Here is a 27,602-nt window from a genome sequence, read left to right as displayed (position 1 = left end):
TGATGCCCAGGAATTTGAAGTTCTTGAGACTCTCCTCTACTGAGCCCTCTTTGAAGACTAGGTCATGTTCCCCTGACTTCCTCCTGAAGTTCACAATCATCTCCTTGGTTTTGTTGATGTTGAACCCAAGGTTGTTGTCATTACACCATTCTATCTCCCTCCTGTACACGTCCTCATTGCTGTTTGTGATTCTGCCGACAACTGTGGTGTCATCGGCAGACTTGTAGATGGCATTGGAATTGTGCCTGGCCACACAGTCATGGGTGTATAACGAGTAGAGTAGTGGGTTAAGCACGTATCCTTGGGGGTGCATCTGTGTTGATAATCAGCGAAGAGAAGAGGTTGTTTCAAATTCATACTTCCAATGAAAACGTCAAGGATCCAGTTGCAGAGCAGGGTACAGAGGCCTAGAATTTGTAGTTTCTTGACCAGCCCTGAGGGAATAATGGTATTGAAGGCCGAGCTGTCGTCGATGAAGAGCAGCCGAATGTATGAATTGCTGTTTTCGAGGTGATCCAGAGCTGAGTGGAGAGCCAGCGATACTGCATTTGCTGTGGAGCGATTGTGACAATGGGCGAGTTGCAGCGGGTCCAAATCTTTGCTTAGGTCCGTGTTAATTCTGGCCACGACCAGTCTCTTGAAGCATTTCATCGAAGTTAGTGCCCGTTGAGGCAGCCCACACTACTCTTCTTGGGTACCAGGAATGACCGGTGATGTCCTGGGCTGCGTCGACTACCTTTTGCGGGGCTTTTCACTTCGTGTTCCCGTACTAGACCGCGATGCACACTTTCCGCCACACTGTTGTAGATATTTGGCCAGGGTTTGCGGTGTCATGCCAACTGTCCGCAAGCTCTTGAGGAAGTAGAGGCGCTGACATGCTTTCTTCACGATGCCATCGGTGTGTTGGGCCCAGGAAGGATCCTCCGAGAGAGTGACTCCCAACCTAAACGTGCTTACCCGCTCCATCTCTGATCTGCAATGATCACTGGAACATACAATTTTAGTTTTCCCTCCCTGAAGTCAACAATCATTACATTACATTACTTGACAGGGGACCTTGCCCACAAAGCCCTGATGAAGGCTACACTTGGCCAGGCTGCAGCTTCTTGTCTGTACTTGTCAATCCCAGGGCCGTCGCTAGGCGACGTCAACGTCATACTGGCCCCGCCTTCCCGAAGGGCCAGGACGCGTCACGAGGCGGCGGGCGGGTCTGAGGCAGCATCGGGTGGGGGAAGTGACGACGGTGGAATGTTCCGGAAAGTTCCTGCGGGCCGCTGGAGGTGTCGCGGTGAGCGGAGGGGAAAGGAGGCTCAGGTTCGTCCTAGTGGTAGGGTCGGGGGCGTGAAGGTCTGGGGGTGGGGTTGCCTGGATGGGTGGGTGGGTGTCTGGGGCTGGGTCTGGATGGGTGGGTGCCTGGGGGTGGATGGGTGGTATTTCTCGATGTGGGTGCCTATGTGTGTAGGTCTGGGTGGATGATGTCTGGGTGAGTGTAGGTCTGGGTGAGTGTAGGTCTGGGTGAGTGTAGGTCTGGGTGGGTGTAGGTCTGGGTGGGTGTAGGTCTGGGTGGATGGTGTCTGGGTGAGTGTTGGTCTGGGTGGGTGTAGGTCTGGGTGGATGGTGTCTGGGTGAGTGTAGGTCTGGGTGGGTGTAGGTCTGGATGGGTGTAGGTCTGGGTGGATGGTGTCTGGGTGAGTGTAGGTCTGAGTGGGTGTAGGTCTGGATGGGTGTAGGTCTGGGTGGGTGTAGGTCTGGGTGGATGGTGTCTGGGAGGGTGTAGGTCTGGGTGGGTGTAGGTCTGGGTGGATGGTGTCTGGGTGGGTGTAGGTCTGGGTGGGTGTAGGTCTGGGTGGATGGTGTCTGGGTGAGTGTAGGTCTGGGTGGGTGTAGGTCTGGATGGGTGTAGGTCTGGGTGGATGGTGTCTGGGTGAGTGTAGGTCTGAGTGGGTGTAGGTCTGGATGGGTGTAGGTCTGGGTGGGTGTAGGTCTGGGTGGATGGTGTCTGGGAGGGTGTAGGTCTGGGTGGGTGTAGGTCTGGGTGGATGGTGTCTGGGTGGGTGTAGGTCTGGGTGGGTGTAGGTCTGGGTGGATGGTGTCTGGGTGGGTGTAGGTCTGGGTGGGTGTAGGTCTGGGTGGGTGTAGGTCTGGGTGGGTGTAGGTCTGGGTGGGTGTAGGTCTGGGTGGGTGTAGGTCTGGGTGGGTGTAGGTCTGGGTGGGTGTAGGTCTGGGTGGATGGTGTCTGGGTGAGTGTAGGTCTGGGTGGGTGTAGGTCTGGGTGGATGGTGTCTGGGTGGGTGTAGGTCTGGGTGGATGGTGTCTGGGTGGGTGTAGGTCTGGGTGGGTGTAGGTCTGGGTGGGTGTGGGTCGGGGTGGGTGGGGGTCGGGGTGGGTGGGGGTCGGGGTGGGTGGGGGTCTGGGGGTGGGTCGGGGTGGGTGGATGGGGGTCGGGGTGGGTGGATGGTCGGGGTGGGTGGATGGGGGTCGGGGTGGGTGGATGGGGGTCGGGGTGGAGGTGTTTGTGGGTGAGCATTTTGAGGTGTTTGTGGGTGAGCATTTTGAGGTAGGTGGGGGAATCTGGGAGTGTATCGGGTGGGTGGGTGGGGGCCTGTCTGGTTTGATGTGTGTGAGTTTGGGGGGGGAACCTGTACCTGGGTGGCATGGATGTTTGCACACTTGGGGGTGCAGGTGTGTGTATGTGTGTGCTTGTTAATGTGTGTGTTGGGAGGTGTCTTGCAAGCATATCTTTGTGTGGCTGTGCGAGTAATTGCGTCTTGACTTGCATGTGTAGTTGGGCGCCTGCAGGTGAGTGAGCGCCTATCCACAGGGTTGTGGGGCTCTGTCTCACTGGTTAATCTTTGGGCTCCTTGTGTGTGGCTTGTGATTAAAGCCACTGCTTTTTTTTGTGACAGGCAAGGGTGGTGTTGGCAGGGCTATTTTCTGCTGTACTTTACAAAATATATTAAATTAAAAAAAATGCAAGAACTGAAGGGAGTGGTGAGGGGTAGAAATCCCTGAGAGCCTGTTGGCTGTGGGTATGTCGGTGTCTACAGGATTTGCTGTTTGATTGGACTGAAAAACATGCTCTTCTAGTTGAGATTCGGTACTGATTTGATAGGAGCACAAGAGGTGCATCTTCAGGGAGATCTGTAACCTCACTCCACATCCCTGCTTTTTTTTCCTCCATATCTCTTCATAACCTGTCAATCTCAATTTAAAATTAATAACTGGTCTCGAATCTATGGCTATTTTGGTAAGTTAAGAATCCTTACTAACATCTGTCTCTAATGTTATTCTTAGTCCTTTGGTTCTTACTGTTGAAAATAGTCAGTTTCCAGCTGAACTCTTGGATCTTATAAACACCAGTCAAGTTCAGCTCTCCACCTTCAATATTCCAATAAAGGTATCTATAGTTGTAATATGACTCCTGAAACCTCATTCCTTGTCTGTTCATTTTGCATTGAATTCATTATTGTCTGAATTAAGGCCCAGATCTCCTCTCATATTGGAGCAGTCCTGTGGCACTTTATAAGAGATTTGTACACCATAGAACATGACAGCGTAGAAACAGGCCCTTTCTAGTCATTGCCAAACTATTATTCTGCCTAGTCCCACTGCATTTACCACATCAGCTGTCCCAGCACTCTGTAAAGAAGTTCCTCCTAATGTTTCCCTTAAACCTTTCGCCTTTCATCCTTAACTCATGTCCTCCGGTTTCTATTTCAGTAGAAATACTTTCTACACCCCTCATAATTTTTAAATACCTCTCACAAATCTCCCCTTATTCTTTTATGCTCCAGAGAGTAAAGTCCTAAACTGTTTTACCTTTCCCTTCAACTCATTTACTAAAGTGTGTGCATAGTAAATTTTTTATGCACTCTTTCTAACTCATTGATATCATCTTTATCAAAACGGCACACAATACTCCAAATTTGGCCTCACCAAATGTCTTGTACAACTTTACCATAATATCCCAACTCCTATACTCATTACTTTGATTTCTGAAGGCCAATATACCAAAAGCTCTCTTTACAACCCTGTGAAAACTACTTTCAGGGAATTATGTACCTCTATTCCCAGATCCCTCTGACCACCATTTACCTATGTATGTCCTTTCCTGATTTGTCCTTCTAAAATGCAATACCTCACTTACCTTCATTAAATACCATCTACCATTTTTCAGTACATTTTTCCAGCTGGTCCAGATCCCTCTGTGATAGTACAGATTCTATCACCAATGTGTATATGTACAGAAGGTAGTGTAGGATGACTGTGATTGGCTGAGAGTGTAGCCACACCCACTGGCAGGTCTTAAAGGATTGCTCCTTGCCAGACTAGGTCATTCTGGATTGGTTGACCTATTTGTGATATGCTCCAGTCTTTTAGTTAATAAAAGCTTTGGTTTGGATCAACAAGTCTTTGGTTCTTTCGACGCGCTCTACACTCTGCAAGTTTTGAAAACCTTCCTTGCAGTCCACAACACCTTCCTTTGTGTCATCTGCAAACTTGCTGATCTAATTTACCACATTATAATCCAGATCATTGATGGTCTTAGCACAGATCCCTGAAGCACACCACTACCGAAAAGATTTTTTAGCAGTAATTGGTAAATTGGAGCAAATCCAGTGGAGAAGCATTTATTCCAGGTTGAGTGAATTTACAATCCTGTAGTTCAATAGGGATAACAGAATGGAGAAGGTGCCTTTGGGGTAGAATTGAGAAACTGATTGTGAGAGAATCTTTGGCACATGTTAGTTGACATGAACAATTCAGCCCTGGTTCAGAAAGTCTGTGAATGAGTGCTGGAATAGCAGAAAGAATGTGTCAGGTGGCATTTTATCAATAATGTACGTTAGAAGCAGACCCCAGTCTTGAAAATGGGTTTTGGCTTCAAATGTTGACTGTTTTTTTTCTCATTGCTGCTCCTTGACCTGAGTTCCTCCAGTGGATTATGTTCAGGGTTTTTTTTCTTGGGAATTTGGTGTTCCAACAATTTGGCATTTGGTAACTTCTTGGCTGTGCCCACATTTTAGTTTCTCCTGGGACCATGAGCCTTGGATAGTTAATCTGCTAACATTACTCTCAAACTATTAAATCCTCTAACAGCAAAGGATTGAATTGTGTCAATCACCAAATGTCTCGTTATCTAATGGTCTAAGAACTGAGGTAGTAAAATCAGATACAAACATTCATTTGAAGAACTAAAGTTGGATCAGAAAAAATCTGTTGGGTGTGTATATGATAGATGAGCAAAGTTTCAGGTCATTGTCCAAATACTGTGGTTCTTGATGTATTTTTTTCCCACTCACCACTTTAAGTAATCCACGGAGCACCTGTGACACAGGATATCATTGGTGCTCTGTGGTTATTAAAGGATTACTTAAGGTGGTATGTGAGTGGAGGAATAAAAGATTGAGAACCACTGTCCTAATCAGTCCATATTGTTCTTTAACTTGTCCAAGGAATCAAATGACTCAGCACCTTTATCTTGTTCCCATAATCCTAGATTCTTGTTAGTCACCCATCAATGTAAACTTTGAACAGTTAGGAAAGCTTGGTGTATCTAGTGCTTGAGTATTTTGCTGTTTAAAATGTTCAATATTATGAATTAAAAATGTCTAAATAGTTTTTTTTTTGCATTGCATCATGTAGACAAACTATATATTGAACATGAGATGTTTTCACGTATTTACAAATGGTTATTTGCACAATGTTCAAAAGACATTTGGACAGATACATGGATAGGAAGGGCTTGGATAGGGATCAAATGCAGGCAAATGGGACTAGCTCAGCATTCAAACTTGGTTAGAATGGCTAAGTTGGGCTAAAGGGCCTGCTCTGTGTTGTGCGGCCCTTAGGACTCTATTTTCAAAATAACTGGGCATCAGATTCAGAAAGCATGCAACATTTAGCCAAAGCATTTGACAGCTGTAGTTAAACGTGACCTTTTCTAATCATTCTGCTGCTGCCTGTGGGTGATTGCTCAGCAGCTAGAACCTTCCCTGTTACGTTTCAGGAGATTTTGTGCTTTTGTAAAAAGGTTGAGGTGACATTTATACCTGTAAGCACAGTTCTTGAAATACTACTGATTATTTGGAGTACAGTGAAACACCCCCCAGGTGTGCGGCACCTCTGGGAATTGGTATGCTGGATAAGTGAATTTGCTGGTTGCTTCCGATTACATGCTGCACGGATTGGCAAACTAACCAATTTTGTGTTTTTAACCTATTTATTTTTCATGAGTTTTTTTTGCTGGTTGCTTGAATTCTGGATAAGGGATTTTTTTTTGTTTACTGAATTCCCCAATATTGTTTTTGTAGTATTGTGCACTCTGGAACCAGAATCCAGTGTTTCCTAATTCCTTTTGCCCTGTAGGTTTACATGGATTTGATTGGTCTATGCACCAAGGATCTCTTCTGGACTGTGGAGGGAGAGGAAAAAAAATCTATCGATTTGTGCTTCTTGTCCCCGCCTTTTGAATTCCTTTTGTGTTCTGGTCACCACCATTAGTCATTTCCTCTGCCCCTCCCCTTCTTCTTGGCACAATTGTCTTACTTTTTATAAATGGCTCTGTCAAAATCATTCCCAGCTTATGTTAATGGAACTAAAATGGTAGCCAGCAAAAGATTTGGTTTCTGGGCATGATTAGTGCATGTGTTGAACGGAAAGATGAATAACCAGCATGGTTAGTGTAGTGGTTAATGCACTGCTGGTACAGTGCCAGCATCCAGGTACAAAGCTGCTGTCTGTAAGGAGTTTGTATGCTCTCCCCTTGCCTGCATGGATTTTCTCTCACCCTTCAAAACAAATGGAGGTTGTAGATTAAATGCTGTATGGGGGGGGGGGGGGGCGCGCGCCTCAGGTTTGTGGGTCTGAAGTGCCTGTTACCATGCATTTGAGAGGAATAGAATATAAAAACAGGAACTGATGTGGAGGCTTTATAAGCACTAGTGATCTCACGGAGTATTGTGTGCAGTTTGGGCTCCTCATTGAAGGAAGGGTGTGCTAATAGAGTTCAGAGGACGTTCACAAGGATAATTCCGGGAATGAAAGGGTTATCATATGAGGAATATTTGACGGCTTTTGGCCTGTGCTCATTGGAATTTAGGAAAATGGGGGGGGGGATTTCATTGAACCATTTTGAATGTTGAATGGCATGAAGAGAGGTTATCCACTTATAAATGTGAGGTTATCCACTTTGGTAATACAAATCGGAGGGCAGATTACTATTTGAATGGCAATAGATTGGGAGATGGGGAAGTGCAAAGAGACCTAGGGGTTCTTGTGCACCAGTTACTGAAGGCGAGCATGCAGGTACAGCAGGCGGTTAAAAAGGCAAATGGTATGTTGACCTTCATATCAAGAGGATTTGAGTATAGGAATAAGGATACCTTACTGCAGTTGTGCAGAGCCTTGGTGACACCACACCTGGAGTATTGTGTGCTGTTTTGGTCGCCTTATCTGAGGAAGGATGTTCTTGCAATGGAGGGAGTGCAAAGGCGAATCACCAGGCTGATACCTGGAATGGCAGGAATAACATACGAGGAAAAATTGCGCAAATTGGGATTGTACTCGCTGGAGTTTAGAAGATTGAGAGGGGATCTCATAGAGACATATCAAATTCTGGCAGGACTGGACAGAATAGATGCAGAAGGGATGTTTCCAATGGTGGGGATGTCCAGAACCCGGGGCCATGGTTCGAGGATAATAGGCAAACCATTTAGGACCGAGATGAGGAGGAATTTCTTTACCCAGAGGGTGGTGAATCTGTGGAATTCATTGCCACAGAGAGCAGTAGAGGCAGGTCCATTGAATATATTTAAGAGGGAATTAAATATATTTCTTCATTATAAGGGAATTAGGGGTTACGGAGAGAAGGTGGGGACGGGGTACTGAACTTTAAGATCAGCCATGATCTCATTGAATGGCGGAGTAGGCTCGAAGGGCCAAATGACCTGCTCCTATCTTCTATGTTTCTATGTAGAAAGGTTGGTTCCCTTGGTGGGAGTGAGTCTAGGGCAAGAGGATTGAAGGGCATCCATATCCATTTGAAACAGGTAATGCCAAGGAATTTCTTTAGGTGGAAGGAAGGTGGTAAATGTGTGGAATTTGTTGCCAATGGCAGTTGTGAAGGCCAGGCCATTGGATGTATTTAAGGCAGAGATTGATATGTTCTTCATTCTTTGGCTTGGCTTCGTGGACGAAGATTTATGGAGGGGGTAAATGTCCACGTCAGCTGCAGGCTTGTTTGTGGCTGACAAGTCTGATGCGGGACAGGCAGACACGGTTGCAGGGGAAAATTTGTTGGTTGGGGTTGGGTGTTGGGTTTTTCCTCCTTTGTCTTTTGTCAGTGAGGTGGGCTCTGCGGTCTTCTTCAAAGGAGGTTGCTGCCCGCCGAACTGTGAGGCGCCAAGATGCACGGTTTGAGGAGATATCAGCCCACTGGCGGTGGTCAATGTGGCAGGCACCAAGAGATTTCTTTAGGCAGTCCTTGTACCTCTTCTTTGGTGCACCTCTGTCACAGTGGCCAGTGGAGAGCTCGCCATAGAACACGATCTTGGGAAGGCGATGGTCCTCCATTCTGGAGACGTGACCTACCCAGTCTAATTGGATCTTCAACAGCGTGGATTTGATGCTGTCGGCCTCTGCCATCTTGAGTACTTCGATGTTAGGGATGAAGTTGCTCCAATGAATGTTGAGGATGGAGCGGAGACAACGCTGGTGGAAGCGTTCTAGGAGCCGTAGGTGACGCCGGTAGAGGACCCATGATTCGGATCCGAACAGGAGTGTGGGTATGACAACGGCTCTGTATACGCTTATCTTTGTGAGGTTTTTCAGTTGGTTGTTTTTCCAGACTCTTTTGTGTAGTCTTCCAAAGGCGCTATTTGCCTTGGCGAGTCTGTTGTCTATCTCGTTGTCGATCCTTGCATCTGATGAAATGGTGCAGCCGAGATAGGTAAACTGGTTGACCGTTTTGAGTTTTGTGTGTCCGATGGAGATGTGGGGGGGCTGGTAGTCATGGTGGGGAGCTGGCTGATGGAGGACCTCAGTTTTCTTCAGGCTGACTTCCAGGCCAAACATTTTGGCAGTTTCCGCAAAAAAGGACGTCAAGCGCTGAAGAGTTGGCTCTGAATGGGCAACTAAAGTGGCATCGTCTGCAAAGAGTAGTTCATGGACAAGTTGCTCTTGTGTCTTGGTGTGAGCTTGCAGGCGCCTCAGATTGAAGAGACTGCCATCCGTGCGGTACCGGATGTAAACAGCGTCTTCATTGTTGAGGTCTTTCATGGCTTGGTTCAGTATCATGCTGAAGAAGATTGAAAAGAGGGCCAACTCTATGGGCATATTTCTGCTCATATGTCCTGATTTTCTGGTCTAATCATGACACAAGATACTGAGCATGCCAAACAGGGTGGATGATGAAATGGTTTCGCAAGTGGGGGGATCCTTCAACAAGGGGACATATTTACAAGGTCAGAATCAGAATTTATTTTCATGAGCATGTCTTGAAATTCATGATTTTTCAACAGCATTACAGTGAAAAATTGCTATAAATTACATTTCAAGAATTTTTAAAAAGTGCAAGAAAATAGGATAAAATGAGGAGGTATTTGTGGTTCATTGTCCATTCAGAAACCTGATGGCAGAAATGTTAGCTCTGTTTCTTTTTCCACAAATTCTCTCTGATGAGATTGGTGTATCTAGCATTTTTTTAATTTCAGAATTCCAGCATCTGCACATTTGTTTTTTTCAATTTCCATGAAATAACCATTGTTTGCTCCTCATTCAACTGGGCATAAGTGTCAAGAACCGGAGGATATAGATTGAAGGTAATGGCCAAAAGTGCCATGAAAGAAAGTTTTATGAAGTGAATAGTTTGGTTCTGAAATGCATTGCTGTTGGCAACATTTGTAATGGAACTGAATCCTAGAAAGGACGGTGAGGAGAAAGTGGAACTAGTTGGAATGCTTTTGTATTGGGCCTGTTGTGTATGCATACACACACATTTAAGACTCGGAGATGTGATGCTTTCTCATTCTTTACTTCTAATAGACTAACATGGCTACTGACACACAGGGTTATATATATGGAAGGGTGACATCATGACCTGGGCAGGCTTATACCCAACACTCTTCTCCCCTGTGCAGTAAATGCTGACTGGGCCCCTTTGAACCAATAAGATTACATTGGGCCCAGGTCTACAAGTGAGAATTAGAATACATCTCATGAGTAATTATAATTATAAAAGGGAAAGTATTTAATAATAATCAGGGCACCGTCTCCTTAAAACATTCAGGTGGTCTTCTTTCTCTTTTGGACCGCCTCGGCATGGTTTGCTGTGCTGGTATTTGCTAGGGACCTGTAGATAGTTGGGTCAGCGGTTAAGTCGGTGGCGACTGGCCGTCTTCGCTGCCCTCCTGGTTGGATTCCTCACTGGACTGCTTGTTTCCACGACTGTCTTTGCCCCCCACCTTCCTCACGGCCTGAGGGGTGGGATGGTTCCACCTCCTCCAGTTCGTGAGGCAGTTCATGGACCTTAGTGTCAGTCAATGCTTGTAATTAGTCAATGTGTTGCTTCCACAATCTATCTCCCACTAGAATAGTCTATGAGCAGGGGCTCAATTTTTTGTAAGATTACTCCTACCACCCACGGGTCTTTATATTGTCTATAATCTTGTACCAGAACCCTCTTGCCTACTTCCAATGTTCTAGGTGAGGTCTTTGGCGATGCTGTTTTTTGCAATCGGAGACCCAAATCTGGATGAACTGTGGACAGCCTGGTTTGCAGGTTGCGGCCAAACATTAGTTCTGCTGGGGTGCGTTTTGTTGTAGAATGTGGTGTGTTTCTGTACCCCAATAGGAAATCTGCTTTTTTGAATGTTTGTACAAAACGTTCTGCCTCCTCATTACTAATTGGGTGCTAGGTTGCGGACAAAATATGTCTGATATTGTTGTCGTGCATAAATAGTGTGTCCCCACAGCTATTAAGAAAGTCTTACCCATGAATGGTCCAGCGAAGTCCACATGAATTCGATGCCAGGGTTTGGATGGCCATTTCCATGGGTTAGCTTTGGCTTGTGGCATTTTTGGCTGCATTGACCGACATACTTTATATTCTTTTACTATTGTTTCAAATGTCTCTCTCTATGGAGGGCCACCAGACATGTATTCGGGCTAGTTCCTTCATTCACACCATTCCAGAATGATTGTGATGTAGTTCTGATTACGTGATACTTTGCCATGTGGCTGGAATAATTGTACGGGTACCTTCTTCGACTGATAGTTCATGGCGGTGTGTGTGGTAAGGTTTTAGATCTTCTGGAATGCTTTAGATTCGGGCCACCCATTAAGGATGAAGTATAGGATCTTGCTTAATGTTGCCTCTTTTCAGGTTTCCTTTGCGATCATATGGGCTGCAATGGGCAGTTGTTGAAGTTGTTCTTGGTTGATGGCCGCTGCCTCTGCTGACCATTTAATAATTTCTTCTCATTGTTCTGTCTCAGGTAGCGGCATGCGTGATAAGGCATCTGCATGGCTGTTGAGTGTTCCTGGTTTATGTTTTATATCGTAGTTATATGCCACTAGTAGTATGGCCCATCTTTGAATTCTGGCTGCAGCTAATACTGGTATACCTTTGTGTGGCCCCAGGATTAAACTAAGAGGCTTGTTGTCTGTGATCAGGGTGAATTTTTGTTACACCAAAAATTATTGCCAATTCTTCTTTTTCTAGTTGGGTGTAATTGTGTTTGCTTGTGGTTAATGTTCACAAAGCATACGCTACTGGTTGCTCACCTTTTTCTATGGTTTGGGTTAGTACCGCTCCTAGTCCCACTGGTGAAGCATCCATGGCGAGTGTAACTTCTTTTCTAGGGTCGTAGTGGAGCAGCACCTTATTTCCTTTAGTTGATCGACTGTGTTTTTAGTTTCTGTGTTCCAATACCATGTTTCATCTATCTTGAGTAATTGGTTCAGCGGGATGCATAGTGTAGACATATTATGGATATGTTTTCAGTAGTGATTAACAAGTCCTAGGAAGGACTGTAATTCCAATTTGTTGGTTGGGTATGGGGCCTTGCAAACAGCTTCTGTTCCTGCTGGATTCATTCGCACCCCCTCATTGTCGATTGTAAACCCAAGATGTGTCTTCATGTGCCCCTCACTAATATATTTGTCCTTTCATAATCAGCCTGTTGTAGACTGGTTAAAACCTTTTCAAGGTTTTGTAAGTGTTCACTGTTGTTTCGACCCGTGGTGATGATCTCATCGAGGAAACATCCAACTGAGAGTCCATGTAGTAATTTGTCCATTGTTGCTTGAACAATCACAGGTGTTGCTGAGATTCCATAAGGTTTACGAGTATCGGTGAATAGTCCCAGATGGGTATTGATTCTCACATATTCCCTTGATTTTTTTTTGTCCAATTTTATCTGTTGATATGCTTGTGACAAATCTAGTTTTGTGAACTTTTGCCCTACGTTTAGTGCTTGGAACAATTCTCTGGATTGGGCAGGGGCTGTTCGGGTATTTGGATTGATGGTGATTTTGTAATTGCTGCAAATGTGAATTTCACCATTTGCTTTTCATACGGGTACGATGGGCGCTGCCCAATCGCTGTATTGCATTAGTTCTAATATGCCTTCATGTTTTAGTCTATTCAACCTCATTTTTCCCTTTCATAGCAAATAGGACTGTCCTGGCTTTGGTTCTGCATTATCTTTTAATTGCAGTTTGGCTTGAACACTTTTGATTTTCCCCAATTCTTGTTGGTCGAGTTCTGGCTGGGTTTACATTTAGTATTGAACCGATTTCCAGCCAGTCTAGGGGAATGTGTTGTAGCTAGTTTCTTCCGAAAAGTGCTGGTCCCTGGGTATCTCTGGTTGCTGTTGTTTGTATTGTACTTGGACCGTTCATTTTCCCAACACTTTGATTCTGTCTCCTGTAACCGATCTTAGAGTTATTTCAGTTGTTTTTACCGGCAGGCGGGGTAGCAAACGTTACTTTACATGTAACATCATTAGGGACTCCTCTGCCCCTGTGTCTAACTCCATCTTCACGGGGTGTCTGTTTATTTTTAGCTGTATAAAGATTGCTGCGTTTCCTCCATTTATTCCTCAGATGTATAATATTTCAGGAGCTTGACGGTCTGTCGTTGGGCTGTTATCATTGCTAGGTTGCCTCTCTCTGCAATTGTTTTGACTTTAGCTGCCTGTTTATTTGCAGGCCCTCGTGCTTTAGAAGCGGACATTTAGCTTTGATGTGTCCTTCTGTTTTGCCATGGCTGCATTTAGAATTTGTGAAGAAAGTTTTCTGGTTGGTGGTTGTATTTTCCACAAGGAAGCATTGTTGGCGGGAAGACCTCCTGATCAGTAGGTCTGGTTGACCCACATCCAAGTTTATATCTGCCATTTCAGAGCTGCAGACAGCCTTGTATACAATCTATAATATAACATCTTCATCCATCACTAATATTTTTTGCCGTGGCAATTTGCCAGCTCCATCACTAATCTGTCTCGATTAGAAACTCCTCAAAATGACAGTGCTCTGCCAGTTTGCGCAATGATGCCAGGTATTTACACTGTTTCTCCTGATCCTTGTTTCCTTTCATAGAATCATTGCCTTTCTGCCATAACTGGTGGTTTGGGGCTTAAATTATTCCTTAGACCTGTGCGTAATTTGTTGAATGTCTTCGTCCCTGGATCCTCTGGGGACAGCAAAGTCTTAAGGAGGTTGAATGTTTTGCTGCCCATTATACTGAGGAAGAGGACACGATTGCAGTTTACTGGACCTTCCACGATATTGTGGGCTATGCAGTAGTAGTTAAACCATTCTACGTAGTTATCCCAACTTTTTCTCTATTTCATTGAATTCCCTGAACTTTCCCTCGTCCATTTTGGCGTGCTTTCTTCTTGATCTTTTGGTGGAAATTTGTTGCGGTTGTTAGGTAGTTGTTTTCTACCTTCTATTGTTTTCTTTATCATGGGTTAGTGCATGGAGTATGTGTACGGTTTGTTTTGTTCCTCGTCACCACAGTGGGCATCATGATGTCCAGCAGAGGGTGGGCTTACACCCATCATGGATTTAATAGAGTTACAGTTGTATAGCACAGAAATGGACATTTTGGCTCACACATTCAATCCTTCCTTTTTGCACAATCTTATAAATCTGCTATTGGTCTGTATCTTTTTAACCTTTGTCTACTGTACCACCTGTCCACTGTCTTTTAAATATACTGATTGTATCTGACTCTCACCACTTCTTCTGGCAGCATGTTCCAGTTTTGAACTACTCTGATTAGTAATGAAATCTCTCCTCTTAAACCCCCTTTCAATCTCCTTTATTAGTTGTAAATGTACTTATTTTTGACGCTCCCATCATTTTGGGAGGGGGAGGGAGAGAGAGAGAGAGAGAGAGAGAGAGAGACACTGTGCCTTGTCTATGTCTCTTATTTTATGTACTTCTGTCACACCCTAGTTTCCTCTGCTCCAGTAAAATTACACTTGGCCTATCCAATGTGCCTTACTAACCTTCAGGCCCAGCCTATTTATGGCACCTTGTCAAATGCCTTTGTCCAATTCAACAATGTCCATCGCCCTGGCTTCGTCAATCTTATGAGTTATCTCCTCAAAACAAAAATTAGTGAGGCAAGATGGCTCCCACAAAACCTTTCTAAATGTACATAAATCAATCTCTTAGAATTTTTTCCAACAATTTGACACAAGGCTCACTGGCCTTTAGTTTCCTGACTTATGCCTGCTGCCCTTCTTAACCAGAGAAATGTTATTAGCTAATTTCCTCTTTTCTGAAATCTTGCCAGTGGCTAATGAAGATGCAAAGATCTCCATCACTGCCCCAGCTATATCCTCCCTGGTTTCCCTTGGCAACTAGGGGAAGATCTCATCCGGCACAGGGGGATTTCACAATTCTCATGCATCTCATGAAATCTAATAGCTCCTCCTCAACATGGCCCTGCTCCAGATTATCCACATACCTCTCCCTGAACTTGTTATCAAAATACACAAAATTGCTGGAGAAACTCAGCAGGACCAACAGAGCCCATAGGAGACAAAATATATACCATATATGGTAAGTCAAGTCTTGAAACTCTCAAAAAAAATGTGGCCGACTTGTATACCAGATATATTTTGAGACTTTAAATTCAGCTCACAAAAAACCACTGGATGCCGATTTGAAATGTAAGCTGACCTTTGAAAATCAATTCAACGTATAGTTCGACCCGTTTTTATATATATATATATATATATATATATATATATAAAAAAACAAAGAAAATTTTGACTACAACAAATTTTCATTGAAAATTTTTATTGAACAAAATCACATTTAGACCCTTTAAAATCACTATCATCTGAGGCAAAGATCCTGACGGTAAAGCACATCACTGTTTAAACAATCATCATACAGGTCCCAGTCTGTATCTGATGAGGCGGCTTCAACTTCGTCGTCCGTGTCCCACAATAAATCATCTTTCGTGCCACCAATTGCATAAGAGATACCGCACTATTTAAACAATTTTATTACTCTCTACTTACACTTTTCCCCACGTTATGAGCATGAAGTCACACAGCTCATCAAGCGATGCAGAATGCATTGCCCTGCCTTTTGTAGACAACTTCTCTGCACTTGACATCCATGTATTCCATTGCTCACACCAATGGTCTTTGAATGGCTTGTTCAAGCAGACATCAAGATGTTGCAATTGAGATGTCAAGCCACTGGGGATAAACGCCATATAAGTGCTAATCTATTTTCAGTGTTCACGGTTAAGTGGCTATGAAACATATCCCAGGCCAGCAAACTCCGTTCCTTGCGTAAACTGCCTGGCTGCTTGTTCCACACATTGTCTCTCCATCGTTTTACACCATTTTCATCCATCCATCCTTTTTAATGAAAGTATACAGAAATACCTGCTTGGAATTTTATTTTAGATTAACTTTTCATTTGAAGATTACTATGGGTCTTAATTCGTCCCATGATAACACCATGGAAAACCTGGTCCTTTTATGGCCTGTACTTCTGGTTTGCACCTGTTGTTGATATTCATGGTGGGGGGGGGGGGGGTTTCATCCATATTTACAATATTTGCCAATGCAAACTGGCGTTTCAGCTGGTTACGTGTAATAAACTGGTGAAAACGTACAAATTTATGATCAAGATCTTTTAGTAGTTTCTGAGCAATTTTTTTGTCATAATACCAGATTTTTACCATTCATGTAATGGTCGCACTAGCTTTTTGAGGTCTGGGTGCGACTTTGCCCACTTCAGTACAAATGCTCTCATTTTATTTTGAGTGACTATGTAGCATTCTTTGCTGTGTTCACGTGAAGACTCTGCAACATGATTTTCCAACTCTGGTCTGTTCTCATGGAACATTGCCGCGCGCGCATGTGCACACACTCTCTCCCTCCCCCCCCATTCTTGCAGGGGCACAGTTGTTGGTTTTCTTGGCCATTTCTATCACTTTTACTTTAAAACTCGCTTCATACTTTTGTCATTTTGATGGAACCTTCATGATAACAATTTTATTTAGCCAACGCCCAGCAGATCAATATTGTGATTTTTGGAGGTCCACTTAAATGCCAACAAACTCCCAACATCTCAGACATGCCCGATATATGATAAAACACTTAAAATGAGGCCTAAAAGTGGGGGGGTATTGACTTATCTGCCGGTCAACTAAACGCCAAAATATATGGTAACCAATGTTTTGGGCCTGAGCTCTTTGTCAAGGTGTGAGCAAAAAGCAAGTAGGTGCCTGAATAAAAAAGTTGGTGGAGGAAGGAAGAAAAGGAAGAGCAAAGGCCAAGATGCCATAGCTGGACATGGATAGGAACAAGAGCAGGAGAGAAAAGCAGAGTTGATTAGCAGAGGGATGAATGCCAAGCTAAAAGAAAGGAGACAGAGGGATACAGAAAATGAGAGACAGACAAGGGAGGAGCTGGAGCAAAGGTGATTAGGGATAGGGAATGGGTTGGGGGGTGGGGGTTGAAGGGGTGGTCATGGTGGTAGGAAGCTAATGGAAAGTGATGTTAATGCCATTGGGTTGGAGGGTGCCCAGATGGAAGATGAAGCATTGTTCATCCAATTTGTGGGTAGTCTCAGCTGGGCAGTGCATGAGACTATGGTCTTCCACATTCTTCTTGGTGAATACAGGCAAGAGGTATTGGTTTAGGAGCTCAGAAACATCACCTGGTTTTGCACATGGACTACTCCTATGGTTCTAAGGGAATTATTCTTTTACTGCCTACCCCATTGCTCCTTGGCAAGATCAAGGAGAATTCCAAAGCTATCTCAAGGCCCCTTAAAGACCTAATTTCAATCTTAAATTTCTTAATCGGCTGGTCTTTTTCTATGATTCATTATCAAAACTTTTTTGGAAGAAGAAAGCGGCAACTGTCAGGAGGGAGTACGTGTTCCTGAGACTGACCAATTAATGTTTAACTATTTCTGCTTGATTGCTATCTACAGGCACAACAACAACATGGGGAAGGATTATTATAAAATCCTTGGCATTCAGAAGGGAACAGCAGAAGATGAGATCAAAAAGGCGTACAGGAAACTGGCCTTAAAGTACCATCCTGACAAAAACAAATCTCCGGATGCGGAGGATAAGTTCAAGGAGATTGCCGAGGCTTATGATGTATTGAGTGACCCCAAGAAACGAGAGATTTACGACCAATTTGGAGAGGAAGGTAAGAACAAAACTTGTGTTCTCCCCATCTGCCGTTATCCTTCATCCAATCCCAGCTGTCCTCAGTTTCATCTCCCTCTTCTCTCTTTATGTTGGATATCCCCACAATCCATCAGTGAAGAATTTTGATGTCTTCTTTGGCTTGGCTTCGCGGACGAAGATTTATGGAGGGGGTAAAAAGTCCACGTCAGCTGCAGGCTCGTTTGTGGCTGACAAGTCCGATGCGGGACAGGCAGACACGATTGCAGCGGTTGCAGGGGAAAATTGGTTGGTTGGGGTTGGGTGTTGGGTTTTTCCTCCTTTGCCTTTTGTCAGTGAGGTGGGCTCTGCGGTCTTCTTCAAAGGAGGTTGCTGCCCGCCAAACTGTGAGGCGCAAAGATGCATGGTTTGAGGCGTTATCAGCCCACTGGCGGTGGTCAATGTGGCAGGCACCAAGAGATTTCTTTAGGCAGTCCTTGTACCTTTTCTTTGGTGCACCTCTGTCACGGTGGCCAGTGGAGAGCTCGCCATATAACACGATCTTGGGAAGGCGATGGTCCTCCATTCTGGAGACGTGACCCATCCAGCGCAGCTGGATCTTCAGCAGCGTGGACTCGATGCTGTCGACCTCTGCCATCTCGAGTACTTCGACGTTAGGGATAAAGCATTGACAATTACACCTCTCTCTCCCCCCGCCCCCCCACCTGCCCTCCCCATTTTCACTGCTGCTCGACCTGCTGTGTTCTTCCAGCAGATTGTTTTCTGTTCCAGGTTCCAGTAACCATGGTCTGTATCTCCCTTTAATTCTGTCTACAGTAAAAGTCCAAAAATCCAGATGGCAGACATCCAGTCTACCTGAGAATCTAGATCTCGAAATTCTCAAACTTTTTACATTTAGTGGGCTTTTTTGTGGGCATGGATAAGCACCATTGATGCATAGAAGTAGCAGAATGAAGAAGTATGTATTTTTTTGTTTGTATTTTGTATAAAAAATGTTTTGTTAATAAACTATCGACATTTACCTCTTCATCACTCCTTAAATTTTAATTTTAAAAGTACTGCCCAAGAATCCGGAACATCTGAAAATCTGGTCCGACCGAATCCCCATGCTGACTGGATTTTCGGACTTTTACTGTAGTTGTCTTGGCTCCACATTCTGAATGCCCGTCCCCATCAAAAGTACTTCAATCTCAGCGTTAAATACTTGAGTGTGAAAATAAAATTGGTGTGTTCTTTTGGTGATGCATGATTTAAATGATTTTTAGAAGACTAACAATGGCCTAAGATTGTTCTCCATTTGTTGCCTCACTATATCTGAAGAAACTATGATCTGCACTTTTTGTACTTCATGGAATACTTTAATTCTCTCCTGGTTTCCTACCTGCTTTCAACATCCCAAACATTTTCCTCAACACCCTCTATCTACCCAATAAGCCCAAATCCTGCATTTGACTTGCAATTTCACATTTCTTTTAAAGATTGGCTCTCATCAAAAAAATTCTCCAATCCCTACATGGTTTCTCACGTTGTCCCTAGAGTTATTCCTTCCTACAGTAGTGGCATCATCTACTCGCTTCCTTTGCCCATTGGACATTCCTTTAGTCTAATCCAAACCAAGACTTGTTTTAAAAGAACTGCTTAGGAAATCAATCTTTGGACTTCAAACTACCTTTGCATAGTTAATATTTATTAACTATCTTTAGGTATGTTTCATTGTGAAAACCTCCAGAGAAAATGCTGCTTCTGAGGAAAAAGTAATTTTGGCATGATAGGCCTTTAGAATTTCTCCCTCTCTATTAGTCACTGAAATAGTCGCCCATCAAGTCTTCTCCACCATTCAATACATTTATGGCTGACAGAACCATAGAACCATTATAGCACAGAAACAGGCCTTTCTAGTCTGTGCCAAACTATTATTCTGCTTGCACCCAGTCCCTATCCCTCCATACACTTCCCATCCATGTACCCATCCAAATTTTCCTTAAATGTGAAAACTGAGCCTGCATTCTCCACTTTAGATGGCAGCTTGTTCCACACCCCCATCACTCTCTGAATATGTTCCCCCTAAACATTTTTCCTTTCACCCTTAACCTATGTCCCCTGGTTTGTAATCTCAGTGGCAAATGCCTCATTGCATTTATTCTGTCTATACCCCTCATAATTTTGTATGCCTCTATCAAATCTCTCCTCATTCTTCTATGGTCCAGGGAATAAAGTCCTAACTTGTTTAACCTTTCCTTGTAACTCACTTCCTCAAGTTCCATCTTGACAACACCCACAGGCTTTCCTCCATCAACCTTCCTGGTAACCTCCTCAGAGATAGGTCAAACACAACATATGGCCATGGACTTCCAATCTCTCCTCATTTCTGGAGTCAACCAGGCTTTTCAACTGGTGTTCAGTCTCCATCCCACCACTAATTTCAGAATCATGGGAGCAATGAGTTTAGTCAATTTAATAGCTTGAAAATGTTTGTTTTCACTAATTAATCCCATTTTGTTTGCCTCTTATTCTAGGATTAAAGGGTGGAGGTTCAGCTGGTCCAAATGGCACCAACTTCCAGTACACTTTCCATGGAGACCCTCATGCTGTTTTCGCTGAGTTCTTTGGTGGGAGGAACCCTTTTGACATGTTCTTTGGTCAGAGAAACGGTGATGAAGAGATGGAGGTGGACGATGACCCGCTGAGCTCCTTCAGTGGATTTGGCATGAGTGGAATGGGGGGCGTTGGAATGGGAGGCATGCCTGGCTTCCAGAGACCACGGACATCAGCTAAAAAGCAGGATCCTCCAGTCACCCATGAGCTGAAGGTTTCCTTGGAGGAGATCTTCAGCGGCTGCACCAAGAAGATGAAAATCCGACGGAAGCGGCTGAATCCTGACAGGCAAACATCAAGGCAGGAAGACACCATCCTCACAATTGATATTAAGAAGGGTTGGAAGGAAGGGACAAAAATCACCTTTCCCAAGCAAGGTGATGAAACGGCCAACAATATTCCAGCAAACATCATCTTTATTCTAAAGGACAAGCCACATCCTGTCTTCAAGCGGAATGGATCTGATATAATCTACATGGCAAAAATCTCCCTCCGGGAGGTAACGTTTTTTTTTCTTTCTTGGTAATCGTGATTGGTTATGATATAAACATGAGCACAAAAAATTCACCCAGTTCTACACTGAGGGCACATTGGACTGCCACTGATGGGTGATCCAACCAGTATAGACCTTGACAGCACTCTCTCCTGTTGATATAAAATTTGATATTGGGCACGAAATTTGTCCTGGGCAATATACAATCCCACATATTTACGAAACAACTCTTAAGTGGTTGGTTTGTGGTGCATTTATACTCTAAACTGTGAAATATCCAGCTTCAGATAGCATCCTTTTTGTGTCAAGATTGGCCATTGGTATATGCTATTTTTCTCCCCTTCTTTGAATCCTTTTCGTGTGTATATTCTAGTCTGTTCTAGCTTCCACCCAACCCCACTGCAAGAGGTCAGACAACACCCAACGACTCCAAAAGGGTAATGAAATTGATTTGATTTCAGTTATGCCATCAAAATAGGATTGAGGTAAAAGGGCAACATTTGCAGGGCTTTAGTGAATGGTTGGAATATGTATGAGCTGAATAGGATAGATCCTTGGATCTATGGGCCAATTGGTGGCTGACTCTCTTAATTTTAAAAGAAAATCTGCTAAATCTCCCCTTTTTCCTTCACTCTCAATTTTACGTAGCCTCTTTCAACCCTTGAACCTTATGGATTTTCTGCTCTAGTTATGACCCCGAGTAAGCCTACAGTTTTAATGGTTGACCTTTCAGTTTTAAGGTGGATAAGTTCTTGGATGTTCCCTTGCCCTTCGAAAGCTCTCTATTGCCAACTCTCTCTTCCTTTTAACCTGTCTCTTTGACCAATCCTTTGTTCTTTTTAGCTGCTTTTTGGGCTTGTGAATTATTGTGCAATTAATAACCCTATTACAGCACTAGTGAACTGGATTTGAATATGGCACTGTCTATAAGGAGTTTGTACGTTCTCTCCGTGTTTGCATGGGTTTCCTCCAGGTGTTTCAGCTTCATTCCATCTTTCAAAACATTTGGGATTGTAGGTGAATTGAGGTATTTGGGGGGGCACCGGCTCATGGGCCAGAAAGGCCTGTTACAGTGCTGTATGTCTAAATTTAAAAAATTTAAAATTAGACAATATTTTTTTCTTGATTAGTAACTAGAGACAGTTTGAGAGCTTGTTGTATTAGGTATAATGTTGAAATGAGGTAAAGTTCTCGCTCCCTGCAGCTAAAATATTAATAAATACCTAAGTAAAAATGAACACACACCATGAAAAAAAATTCACAGATACAGTAGTGGAAAAATGTGCTGTTTTGGTTTGTAGAATAGCTTACTGCTAAAGCTGGTTGTTGAAGATCATGAGGAAATATGGGAATGGCTTATGAGGGCCTGGCGTCTGTGGAGAATAAGTTGATGTTTTTAAGTTGCTAACTACTGATCATTTTAATTGATTCAGGCACTATGTGGTTGCACTCTGTCGATACCAACACTGGACAAGAAAACTCACATGATGGCCTTCAAGGATGTCATCCAGCCGGGATCGCAGAGGAGAATAGCAGGGGAAGGATTGCCACTGCCAAAGCAGCCAGACCGCCGAGGCGATTTGGTGATTGAGTTCCAGGTGCATTTTCCAGAGTCGCTGTCAAATGCCACGCGGGAAAAGCTGAAAGAGCTGCTGCCCCTGTAACAGCTATAGAAGTGCTGGGGAAATTGGGTGATTGAGGGTGGGAAAGGAAAGAAATCGTATTGTAGTGGACTGTAACTCCTCTGTTGTGTCTACGATTCCCACACCAACTTGGACCTACCATTTGAGAAATTGCTTAATGTTTTTTTTTAAAATAAATCCCCTAACCAAGTCTACATAATTAAGAATAGGCACACAGACTGTATATTTAAAGCACTGCGACACATGTTCAACTTCATGCTACCTTCAGTGTAAATGATGCACATTTATTACCAAGTATACAGTACAAAAAGTATTGCTAATCTATTTCAAATATGGTTTATCAGTAATGTGGCTATTTGTTAAAATAATAAATCATTTTTTCTCCAAAACATTTGCATCTGCACCATTTCACAGTCCTGCATTTAACCTCGTCAATGCATTGAGTCCTTATTATTCACTGACATACTATCTGCTTTTTCCTGGGGCCAGCTGTATATTTCCAGGATTAAGACTGTCCAGCTGGCTTTGAGGCATTCCGGAATGGTGCTAGCCTTAAGCCAAGGGGAATGTTTTGTTATTTTTCAATGACCTTTTCAGGTCTGCCCCCTTTATTCCCTCAGGACATGACGCCCTCTCTTCGTTGATCCATTTCCGTGCTCAGCAACTTCCTCCACTCGATGTTTTTGAGGAGCAGCTCTGCTGTACCCCTCCCTGTACACTGCCAGCCTGCTCAGGGTCATGTTGTTTGACATGCCCAGTTTTTCTGAGGAATCAGTTGTATACTTCCTCTTAAGGGAATGTTGGTAACTATCATGAGCCAACTGTGGGGTTCAGTGAAATCTTTTTTGAAAGATGGATGCATTTGATGTCTTCAGTTTCAAGTTTATTGTACCCTGTAGGAAGTACAGTGAGAAAATTTGTTTTGAAAACCATCCTGCTAGAAATCCCATACATAACACAGGAAGTAAAACACTGCAAAAGTGCAGAGTTATAGAGATCAGTGAGTATTGAGCAAAGGTGACATAATTTTGCTAATGTGATAATTTTCTGTAATTTTACTTGTACAGGCAAGTGGTGAAGTATTAATAGGTTGGGAACACCAGGGCTCAGGAGCTTGGGTAGATTTTGACCAACTAAAACTTATTAGATGTATAAGGGTTCATTGTTGTTTGTAATTTCAGCCTTGTCTTTGTTTTTTTTTTGGCACTCTTTGACCCTTTTCCTTGTGAATTGGAAATTGGTTTAAAGCAGTCTTGACTTAATAGCAGAACCAATGTTAATTGCTCCTTTCTGATTAATCTTGAAGATGGGTGGCATGGTTCGAGCAACACTATTACAGTGCCAGTGACTTGGGTTCGAATGCGGAGCTGTCTATTAGGAGTTTGTATGTTTTCCATGTGTCTGCGAGGGTTTCCTCCAGGTGCTCACCTTTCAAAAATGTACTGGAGATTGTAAGTTAATTGAGATATTTGGGTGGCGCAGGCTCGTGGGCCGGGAGGGCTTGTTATGTCTAATTTTAAAGAAAATTTAAATGCTTGGGAGCCAAAGATGGGCAATTATCTCTGAGGGGCATGTTTTAGTGAAGGTCTTTCTACAGTCCTCACGGAGAAGATGTTCCAAGATTTTAACTCAGAGGTGATGAAGGAATAGGAATTTTATTGCATCAGGATATGGGAGCTTGATTTTCTTGTGTCGATGCAGATAGTGTCCTTGCAAATGAAAGAGATCACGGGTGTAGTATGCGAAGGAAGCTCCTGATGGTCGACAAATGAGATGCAGTGCGCTCTATGGGCTGCTAGGATTATGGAATGTCGCTAAAGTTGCACATGTTGAGATGGGTGAAGAGAATCCATCACACTCTCAACTTGTATCCTGTAGGTAGATGGAAGAAAGATTTTGGGGAGTTGTATAAATCATTTGGAGCAGGAAACCTTGTGTTTGACATACTATTGAATCCTAATGTTCACATTGTTCTCATCAAAGTTGGATGCAATAGTAATCATAGGATGTTGATATGAGGTTTTAGCAATGGCTCTGAAGATGAGTGAGGACGGTAGATTCTCCCGTTGTTGATGTGCAATGCTTGGCACTTGTGTAGCCTGGTTTTTATCGGATCATGGGGTCCAAGTATTGAGCTGCACCAAGCCGTAACTTCATCTTCGGAGGTATGAATAAAGTTGACCACTCAGTGATGGTTATTGATCAGTATAGTTCAGCCGTTCTCAACCCTTTTCTTTCCACTCACATAATACCTCAAGTAATCCCTTTCTAACCACAGCACTTACGGCATAGGATGTCATGGGTGCTCTGTGGTTAGTAAGGGATTACTACTTGAGGTGGTATATGAGATGGGGGGAATAAAAAGGTTGGAAACCACTGGTATATTTGGACTTTTTACCTTACGGAACATGTGCACTGATGACTTCTAGATGAGATGGTCACCCTCCTACAACAAATACTTTGTTTTCTTTCTGACTGTGGAATTACACTGGACAATGAAGATTTTTCCTCCTGAACACTTCTGGGTGCATTTAATGATTTTTGGCTGCTGATCATGAAAATAATCTTAAAAGTATCATATACCATTTTTTAGATGTAATATTTTTGAGATTCCTATCCTATTTTTAAGTCTACTTCAAGCATACAAAGCTATGTCATTGAAAATTCATTTTCTGCATTTGCTCTTGGACTTCACTGCTGATTTTGGTGCTGTCAGTGACGAACATGAGGAAAGGTTTCATTAGGACACTGCCACCATGGAAAAGCAGTATCTGGGCAACTGGAAGCCATTAATACTGTCCGACTATTATTGGACTGAGAGGCATCAGATGCTGAGTACAAACTAAAATCAGTGGCAGAACATTTTTTTTAGGTCAGTTGAACTAACGCAATGTGTCAACGTCTTCATGCTAAATTCAATAAAAGTTAATTTCCTACATGATGCAGCAAATCTGAAATTATCTTTGTGTTCAGCTTGAAGTTGTCCATCATAATTCCCAATTTTTTTTCCCTCAGGAATCAAACCCTTTGAAAAAATTTGTTGTCCAGTGTTTATTACTTCTCTTGCAGAGTTGCCTGATGTTGTGCAAGGTAAAATGCTGGGGGCACATTTTAGGCCAAGACTCCAAATGAAGTCTGGAAGTAAGGGTGGAATTGCAGGAATCAAAGTTCAGCATTAATAAACGAGCAGCAAACCTGGGCAGGAGAATGTGCTGAATCAGTGCCACTGGTTACGTTGATCTGATCTGGGACTTCAGATTTGATTTAGCTGAAAAGTACCTTTATTTCAAAAGTTAAATTAAACTGAGGTTACATTCCTCAAACTTATAGAGGGTGATTGAATTACAAGGAGATGGTGAAGGTACTATTATTTTTGCTGCCCAGAGTCTGAAACTGGGGGTAGAGAATAAAGATTAAAGTCAGGCGTTTAAGTGGTGACGTTGAGAACTGTTTAGAACCATAGAACATTTACAGCCCAGAAACAGGCTCTTTGGGCCTTCTGTGCTGAATTATTATTCTGCTTTGTCCCACTGACCTCCACCAAGTCTATATCCCTCCATACCCCTTTCACCATTCTCTGTGTGAAGAAATTTGCCCTAATCATCCCCTTTCACCCTTCACCCACATCCTCTGGTTTGAATCTCGCCTATACTCAGTGGAAAAAGCCGACTTGCTGCATTTAGTCTATCTATTCCCCTCATAATTTTGTGCACACAGAGGGTGGTAAAGATACAGAACACTGTTCTGCAAAAGGTGGGGAGTGGTTAATTTAAAAATTTTTAAAAAGATTTAGGATCTTATAAATAGTTTGGTACCAGGAGAACACATTCAGTGAATGATAGGACAGAATTGAGACAGCAATGTTTTAAAGACATTTAGACTCATGAACAAGAGTAGGGGGATATGAACCAGGAGTAGGCTGATAAAGTTAATCAAACTGGAACCTTGGGGGATACAGACATGGAGACTGAAGGCCCTGTTCCCATGCAATACTGTTCTCTAAGAGGCTAAATAGCTGCCTCCAAGTTGATAGCTTGCCTGTGTTGACAATAAGGTCATATTGTTGTATGACAGGGGTATATCCTGGGTGGGTTGCTGGTTTTCAACATTCTCACCATGTCCTACGGGAAAGTGCACAGCTACCCTGGGACACATACACAGAATAGCTCCCTTGCATGTGGAATTTATTGGGGAATCTTAACGTTATTTCAGTGGGGGAGAAGGATTAGTGATGCGATGAAAAGCTGAAAAAATGGATGCCAAGTTAAATTGTGGAGAAAGGTAACAATATTATGTAATTTTCTAAAGTGTATTAAACTTGTGCCAATAAAAATCCAAAATTGAGTCATCAGTCTGTCAAGATTTGTGTGTTTGCAGACCTGAATTAGTGTTTTCCCCCCTGCAGTGCCTAAACTCCTGGTTTCGGGTTTTAAATCCTTGATCTTCCCCACTGTTGTTTCGTCTTCTTTCCAACGTACCAAGATCTCATCGTTCATCCAGTTTCATGTACTTGCGCTTTCCTGAATCTCAAGGGTGTGTTGGTGTAAGCTGAATCCCGGAGACTTGAGCACAAAATCTCAGCTGAAACTCGAGGAGATGATTGGGAGACTTCAGGGCTTTCAGAAGCCTTGCCTGGTGCCACGAGTGATATCACAACTGCTTTGAAATGTGTTTCACTCAATGGTGCTGAGATCACATTGCTGTTTGGGAAGGATTTCCTACACTAAACAATATCCTCTATACTGAAGAACCTTATTGGCTGTCGAGCAAATTGGAGCATTCTGAAAGGTGCTATAAAAAGGTGCCATTTTCTTCATTTCATCTTATTAGACTTTTTGTACAGTACGGTAACAGGCCCTTCTGGCTCCCAAGCCTGTGCTACCCAAATTTCCTAATTAACCTACAACCCCAGTATGTTTTGAAGGGTGAGAGGAAATCGGAGCGCCCAGAAGAAACTCATGCAGACGCGGGGAGAACGTACAAACTTGTCACAGAAAGCATGGGATTTGAACCCAGGTCACTGGCATTGTAATATTTTAATTTTCATAGACTTGTAAAATTCCAACTAACAGCATAATTTTTTTTAACATTCATGCAACAAAGAGTCTATTTATCCCCCCAGCCCTTGTACAACTGAAAATAGGGGTCAAAGACCCCTATAGAAACGTAGGGGAAAAAAACAATCCGAAAG

The 27,602-nt window shown here is 43.3% G+C and overlaps 2 protein-coding genes across 3 annotated transcripts; one reads left to right on the top strand and one right to left on the bottom strand.

Annotated features, from left to right (window-relative positions):
* Positions 1-1,137: 1,137 nt before the first annotated feature.
* LOC138756806 (uncharacterized) lies at positions 1,138-3,433 on the bottom strand. The gene is made up of 2 exons (XM_069923195.1): positions 3,310-3,433; positions 1,138-2,645 (listed from the first exon to the last, which is right to left on the bottom strand). Exons 1-2 carry the CDS (start codon positions 3,431-3,433, stop codon positions 1,138-1,140), a joined length of 1,632 nt encoding a protein of 543 aa, XP_069779296.1.
* On the top strand, positions 1,176-26,755 carry LOC138758455 (dnaJ homolog subfamily B member 1-like). Of its 2 annotated transcripts, none has more exons than XM_069927386.1 (4): positions 1,176-1,314; positions 17,479-17,702; positions 20,197-20,774; positions 22,202-26,755. In XM_069927386.1, exons 2-4 carry the CDS (start codon positions 17,492-17,494, stop codon positions 22,430-22,432), a joined length of 1,020 nt encoding a protein of 339 aa, XP_069783487.1. In that variant the 5' UTR covers positions 1,176-1,314; positions 17,479-17,491; the 3' UTR covers positions 22,433-26,755. The 2 variants fall into 2 exon arrangements, with proteins under 2 accessions (XP_069783487.1, XP_069783489.1); XM_069927388.1 differs by having other exon boundaries at positions 1,176-1,327.
* Positions 26,756-27,602: the final 847 nt, after the last annotated feature.

The sequence above is a fragment of the Narcine bancroftii genome, chromosome 3 (assembly GCF_036971445.1).
Source record: "Narcine bancroftii isolate sNarBan1 chromosome 3, sNarBan1.hap1, whole genome shotgun sequence".
Classification (NCBI taxonomy): Eukaryota; Metazoa; Chordata; class Chondrichthyes; order Torpediniformes; family Narcinidae; genus Narcine; species Narcine bancroftii.
This window is presented reverse-complemented; position numbering and strand designations above follow the sequence as displayed.

Bases quoted from the DNA above. Each gene is read 5' to 3' on its own strand.
- LOC138756806 (XM_069923195.1), bottom strand. From the start codon at position 3,433: ATGAGGTTTCAGGAGTCATATTACAACTATAGATACCTTTATTGGAAT. The intron at 2,646-3,309 runs GTAAGAACCAAA...CATGCCACCCAG, and splicing joins GAAACTGACTATTTTCAACA to GTACAGGTTCCCCCCCCAAA.
- LOC138758455 (XM_069927386.1), top strand. From the start codon at position 17,492: ATGGGGAAGGATTATTATAAAATCCTTGGCATTCAGAAGGGAACAGCA. The intron at 17,703-20,196 runs GTAAGAACAAAA...CTCTTATTCTAG, and splicing joins CGACCAATTTGGAGAGGAAG to GATTAAAGGGTGGAGGTTCA. The intron at 20,775-22,201 runs GTAACGTTTTTT...TAATTGATTCAG, and splicing joins CAAAAATCTCCCTCCGGGAG to GCACTATGTGGTTGCACTCT.